General features: G+C 45.4%; 1 protein-coding gene across 1 annotated transcript; it reads left to right on the top strand.

Moving 5' to 3' along the window:
- Positions 1-1,153: 1,153 nt before the first annotated feature.
- On the top strand, positions 1,154-5,824 carry LOC122132444 (myeloid leukemia factor 1-like). The gene is made up of 5 exons (XM_042707179.1): positions 1,154-1,261; positions 3,583-3,711; positions 4,046-4,205; positions 4,965-5,106; positions 5,427-5,824. Exons 1-5 carry the CDS (start codon positions 1,178-1,180, stop codon positions 5,503-5,505), a joined length of 594 nt encoding a protein of 197 aa, XP_042563113.1. The 5' UTR covers positions 1,154-1,177; the 3' UTR covers positions 5,506-5,824.
- Positions 5,825-6,642: the final 818 nt, after the last annotated feature.

Below are 6,642 nucleotides of genomic sequence, written 5' to 3' on the forward strand. Positions count from 1 at the left end.
TGTGTGTGTGTGTGTGTGTGTGTGTGTGTGCGTGCGTGCGTGTGTGTGTGTGTGTGTGTGTGTGGGTGTGTGTGTGTGTGTGTGTGCGTGTGTGTGTGTTGAAGAGAGCCCAGGATAGATTCAAGAGCCGTTTACGCCACCAAAGGGGACCTGTTGAGTGAATGCAGCGCTTTGGTCCTCAGAAGTCTGTTTAAGATCTGTGTGTGTGTGTGTGTGTGTGTGTGTGTGTGTGTGTGTGTGTGTGTGTGTGTGTGTGCGCACACGCTCTTAAAACACACACTCCCGTAGCGCTCAGATAGCAGTGTGTTCTGGATGAGATCTGGCCCAGTGGCGTTGCAGTAGTCTTAAGCAGCAGGGAATAGCCTCCGTCCTCTGCTTCATACAGGGACATGAGCGAACAGAGAGGATTGCTAGAAACTTCTAAACAGTACTTAGCGAGTACACATAAAATACATTAAAATGACATTTAACCATGTCATGAAATAGTTGGAAAGAGTGTCCTCGGTTCTTTTGCGAAGTTTTGATTTATTCGTAGATAGTTTTTCTTTACAAGCCAAGTAATTTTCGCTACTAGTCAACCTATACTAACGCTTCTGGTTTTATTGTTGCGTCGTCTGTCAATCCAGAAGTCCCTAGTTCAGCCCGATTGGTCTCGCCCCACTCCCTGGACCGAACTCAGCCTGTTTGGGCCACAGCCCCGGTCCAGCCTCAGAGATGGAAACAAAAGAGGGTTTTACCCCGTAGTGTAAATGAACCATGAGTGTATCGCTGGGGGCGGCCTGTGAAAGGAAAGCCTCTGAGTTGGCACCGGCTGACTAAGATCTGGACTGGGTCCATATCCATTCAAGACTCAGCTGCCACAAACTTGCGTGTGCGTGTGTGTGTGTGGGTGTGTGTGTGTGGGTGCACTAACAGCTGGTATATGTGTGTGTGTGTGTGTGGGCAAGGTATGGACCTGAGGAACCCTTTCAGTTTGGTGGACAGCATGATTGATGTATATGTGTGTGTGTGTGTAGACTAACAACTGGTGTGTGTGTGTGTCTGTGGGGGGGGGGGATATGGATCTGAGGAACCCCTTCAGTATGATGTACAGCGTGATGGATATGTGTGTATGTACACTAACGGCTGGTCTGTGTGTGTGTGTGTGTGTGTGTGTGTGTGTGTGTGTGTGTAGGGTATGGAACTGAGGAACCCCTTCAGTATGGTGGACAACATGATGATGGGTATGAGGAGCAGGATGGACGACATGCACAGGAACTTCGTAAGTATGAAAACTCACCAACACTGTTCACAAACATGCCTTTAGAATCCTGCTGCTGTTCACAAACATGCCCTCAGAATCCTGCTGCTGTTCACAAACATGCCTTTAGAATCCTGCTGCTGTTCACAAACATGCCTTTAGAATCCTGCTGCTGTTCACAAACATGCCTTTAGAATTCTACTGCTGTTCACAAACATGCCTTTAGAATCCTGCTGCTGTTTACAAACATGCCTTTAGAATCCTGCTGCTGTTCACAAACATGCCTTTAGAATTCTACTGCTGTTCACAAACATGCCTTTAGAATCCTGCTGCTGTTTACAAACATGCCTTTAGAATCCTGCTGCTGTTCACAAACATGCCTTTAGAATCCTGCTGCTGTTTACAAACATGCCTTTAGAATCCTGCTGCTGTTTACAAACATGCCTTTAGAATCCTGCTGCTGTTCACAAACATGCCTTTAGAATCCTGCTGCTGTTTACAAACATGCCTTTAGAATCCTGCTGCTGTTCACAAACATGCCTTTAGAATCCTGCTGCTGTTCACAAACATGCCTTTAGAATCCTGCTGCTGTTCACAAACATGCCTTTAGAATCCTGCTGCTGTTCACAAACATGCCTTTAGAATCCTGCTGCTGTTTACAAACATGCCTTTAGAATCCTGCTGCTGTTCACAAACATGCCTTTAGAATCCTGCTGCTGTTTACAAACATGCCTTTAGAATCCTGCTGCTGTTCACAAACATGCCTTTAGAATCCTGCTGCTGTTCACAAACATGCCTTTAGAATCCTGCTGCTGTTCACAAACATGCCTTTAGAATCCTGCTGCTGTTCACAAACATGCCTTTAGAATCCTGCTGCTGTTCACAAACATGCCTTTAGAATCCTGCTGCTGTTTACAAACATGCCTTTAGAATCCTGCTGCTGTTCACAAACATGCCTTTAGAATCCTGCTGCTGTTCACAAACATGCCTTTAGAATCCTGCTGCTGTTTACAAACATGCCTTTAGAATCCTGCTGCTGTTCACAAACATGCCTTTAGAATCCTGCTGCTGTTTACAAACATGCCTTTAGAATCCTGCTGCTGTTTACAAACATGCCTTTAGAATCCTGCTGCTGTTCACAAACATGCCTTTAGAATCCTGCTGCTGTTCACAAACATGCCTTTAGAATCCTGCTGCTGTTCACAAACATGCCTTTAGAATCCTGCTGCTGTTCACAAACATGCCTTTAGAATCCTGCTGCTGTTTACAAACATGCCTTTAGAATCCTGCTGCTGTTCACAAACATGCCTTTAGAATCCTGCTGCTGTTTACAAACATGCCTTTAGAATCCTGCTGCTGTTCACAAACATGCCTTTAGAATCCTGCTGCTGTTCACAAACATGCCTTTAGAATCCTGCTGCTGTTCACAAACATGCCTTTAGAATCCTGCTGCTGTTCACTAACATGCCTTTAGAATCCTGCTGCTGTTCACAAACATGCCTTTAGAATCCTGCTGCTCTTCACAAACATGCCTTTAGAATCCTGCTGCTGTTCACTAACATGCCTTTAGAATCCTGCTGCTGTTCACAAACATGCCTTTAGAATCCTGCTGCTGTTTACAAACATGCCTTTAGAATCCTGCTGCTGTTCACAAACATGCCTTTAGAATCCTGCTGCTGTTTACAAACATGCCTTTAGAATCCTGCTGCTGTTTACAAACATGCCTTTAGAATCCTGCTGCTGTTCACAAACATGCCTTTAGAATCCTGCTGCTGTTCACAAACATGCCTTTAGAATCCTGCTGCTGTTCACAAACATGCCTTTAGAATCCTGCTGCTGTTCACAAACATGCCTTTAGAATCCTGCTGCTGTTTACAAACATGCCTTTAGAATCCTGCTGCTGTTCACAAACATGCCTTTAGAATCCTGCTGCTGTTTACAAACATGCCTTTAGAATCCTGCTGCTGTTCACAAACATGCCTTTAGAATCCTGCTGCTGTTCACAAACATGCCTTTAGAATCCTGCTGCTGTTCACAAACATGCCTTTAGAATCCTGCTGCTGTTCACTAACATGCCTTTAGAATCCTGCTGCTGTTCACAAACATGCCTTTAGAATCCTGCTGCTCTTCACAAACATGCCTTTAGAATCCTGCTGCTGTTCACTAACATGCCTTTAGAATCCTGCTGCTGTTCACAAACATGCCCTCACAATTTTCTTTCCTTTCCTTTATTCCTATACTTTCCTTTATTTTAGCAGAATTATGTATTTGTGTGTGACTTGTCTTTGTGTGTGTGTGTGTGTGTGTGTGTGTGTGTGTGTGTGTGTGTGTGTGTGATTTAGGAAAACCTGTCGACGGACTCGAACACACACTCCTTCAGCTCCTCCTCCATCAGCACCTACTCTAAAGTGGGGAACGAGCCCCCCAAGGTGTTCCAGGCCCACAGCCAGACACGCCGCGCCCCCGGAGGGGTAGGTGCTCACCGGGGTGGGGGTGGGGGTGGGAATCTAATTGGTGATGCAGCTATCCTTGAAGGATGACCATTTGCTGGGATAGGATATCCAAAATGATTAAACTAATTATTCTGATAATCATCGTCTAGTCCTTTGAAGTGAAATTCGAATTATAGTTGAATTGCTGTATTAATAAAAAAAAACATATGCCTATGAAATAATGATACTATGATGATAATATGATAAATAAACACATGAGTAATAACTAATCAATGAAATATTCATAATACAACCATAGAAATATAGCTTCCTGTTGTCAAGGTAACCAGTGTAGTGTAAATGTGCTGTTCAGGTCTGTGAGACCCAGCGCACCCTGAAGGACTCGGAGAGCGGCTTGGAGAAGATGTCCATGGGCCACCACATCCAGGACCGCGGCCACGTCGTGGAGAAGAAGCGCAACCACAAGACGGGCGAGCGCGAGTTCAACCAGGACTTCCAGAACATGGACGAGTGTGAGTGTGTCTGCGTACAGCAGCCTGTTTATACTGTATGTGTAGTGCACACCTATGTGACAGGGGAATGAATCTTAATGTACACCTGTGTGACAGGGGAATGAATCTTAATGTACACCTGTGTGACAGGGGAATGAATCTTAATGTACACCTGTGTGACAGGGGAATGAATCTTAATGTACACCTGTGTGACAGGGGAATGAATCTTAATGTACACCTGTGTGACAGGGGAATGAATCTTAATGTACACCTGTGTGACAGGGGAATGAATCTTAATGTACACCTGTGTGACAGGGGAATGAATCTTAATGTACACCTGTGTGACAGGGGAATGAATCTTAATGTACACCTGTGTGTCAGGGGAATGAATCTTAATGTACACCTGTGTGACAGGGGAATGAATATTAATGTACACCTGACAGGGTAAAGACATTGTGTAATAATACACTGATGTCTTTGGATTAAACAGTACTAATCTAACCTAACCAGTACTAGTCTCATTTGAAGTGTCTGTCAAAAGAAGCTTGTTCTTGGGCATGTCAGTGCAGGAAGGCTTGTTGATGGATGACTGATCTGCTGTTTTTAAACCGGTGACCCTCAGCATTCTGACCCTGACCACTAAATCAAGGCTGGCCATGTCCATAGGGACTGGTGTTGTGTAAATCATCCAGCAGCCAGTGCCATAGACAGAACAGAGATCAGCATGGGGATGCCCAAACCTATCCTGACCTTTTACCCTTTGAACTCTGACCCCCACAGCTGAGGCGCAGGATTTCGATAATGAGTGGCAGAAGGAGGTGTCTAAGTTCCAGCCGGTGGCGCCGCTCGCTCAGCTCGAGGGGTCCAAACCGAGAAACCGCACTGTTCACCGAGCTGCCATCGCCGCCCCGGACGACGCCAGGTGACCAATCACAACCCCTGAAACACCGCCATGTGACCACTAACTCAGGTCACATGACATGGAACAACCATGTGGCACCGGATAAATGTAGAGAGGGAGAGAAAAGTTCCACTTGGCAACTATTGTTTTGCATAGCAACCAGAGCTGTGCTTCACACATACCAGACACATACACAAACCAGACTAAACAAAGCCTTCAGAATGGTGTATACGCCTTTGGTATTGATTGGGCAACTTTACATTCAACATTCAGCTTTATTGGTATGAGCTGTGTTGTTTGTTTGTTTGAGTGTGTTTGTTTGTTTGTTTGTTTGTTTGCAGGAGAAGCCCTGAAGTGGAAGGGAGGAGGAGCCACATCCATGAGGTCAAAGTGCAGCGCCCCGGCATGGAGGAGCTGTGAGCTCCAATAAAACGCTTGTGATCATGGCAGGCAGGCCTCCGGTGCTTCTGTGTCTTGTGCGTCTGAGTCTATCACCCCCGCTCTTCTGGTGCCTACACACACACACACACACACACACACACGTGTGGTGTGGTGCCAGACCAACTCGGCGGTGTGTGTAGATGCCCCAGTTACTCTCTTAATCTCTATTTAAGATTTTTAGTTTGACGTTCGGTCCATTTCAGTCCCACAGAGAAGATCAAATCAGCCTGACTGCACTTGTACACACACACACACACACACACACACACACACTCACACACTCAAGTAAAAACACACTGAAGACAAAACCAGCAAAGAAATCTCATTTTGGTAATCAGAGACCATAACTGTCCAGTCTAGGACACTCTTGTGATTTTTATACAACTGGATCGGAGCGTTGTATTTTTAAAAACTGTCGAGAGAAATAAAGATGCTTGTATTTATATATGTTAAAGTTTGTTCAAAGATGCACTTAGAAATGATTATTCTGAATGTAAGTACAGTACCTGATTGTGAAGAGTCTATACTCTGCGCTATGATTCTGGCTGTTATATCTGTTTGTAAAAAATGTCCCTCACAAAATCCGTTTTATATTATAACGTCAGTTTTGCTGATTTCCATCAGGTAATGTCATGGCTATGCTATTTTATGTTGCTGTAAATATGGGAGTAAGAGTGAATTCCCCCATAGCTGCTGCCATGGTAACAGACCCGTCCCCACGGTAACAGACCCGTCCCCAAACTGGTGTGGTCTGCAGTCTGCTGCTGCCACGGTAACAGACCCGTCCCCACGGTAACAGACCCGTCCCCACGGTAACAGACCCGTCCCCAAACTGGTGTGGTCTGCAGTCTGCATGCAGGTCCGCTGTGGGGATGTCACCCATGGGCCTGATGTACTGTAGCAGTCGTCCATCTTCCCTGTGCTAATTTGTGTTTGATTTTTTTTTTTTTCAAGAATGTGAAATGTAATACATGACACTGAATAAATAACACAGTTTGCTGAAGTGTGTGAGCGTGTTTTTGGTACTGTTGATGTGTGAGCCTGTGTCACAGTCGGAGAGCCACACACTCCAAACTCACGTCAGCACAATCCCAGACGCTGCCGTGCTGTGTGGAT

This window comes from Clupea harengus, unplaced genomic scaffold (assembly GCF_900700415.2).
Source record: "Clupea harengus unplaced genomic scaffold, Ch_v2.0.2, whole genome shotgun sequence".
In the NCBI taxonomy this organism is placed as follows: domain Eukaryota; kingdom Metazoa; phylum Chordata; class Actinopteri; order Clupeiformes; family Clupeidae; genus Clupea; species Clupea harengus.

Bases quoted from the DNA above. Each gene is read 5' to 3' on its own strand.
- LOC122132444 (XM_042707179.1), top strand. From the start codon at position 1,178: ATGGAACTGAGGAACCCCTTCAGTATGGTGGACAACATGATGATGGGT. The intron at 4,206-4,964 runs GTGAGTGTGTCT...TGACCCCCACAG, and splicing joins CTTCCAGAACATGGACGAGT to CTGAGGCGCAGGATTTCGAT. The intron at 5,107-5,426 runs GTGACCAATCAC...GTTTGTTTGCAG, and splicing joins GCCGCCCCGGACGACGCCAG to GAGAAGCCCTGAAGTGGAAG.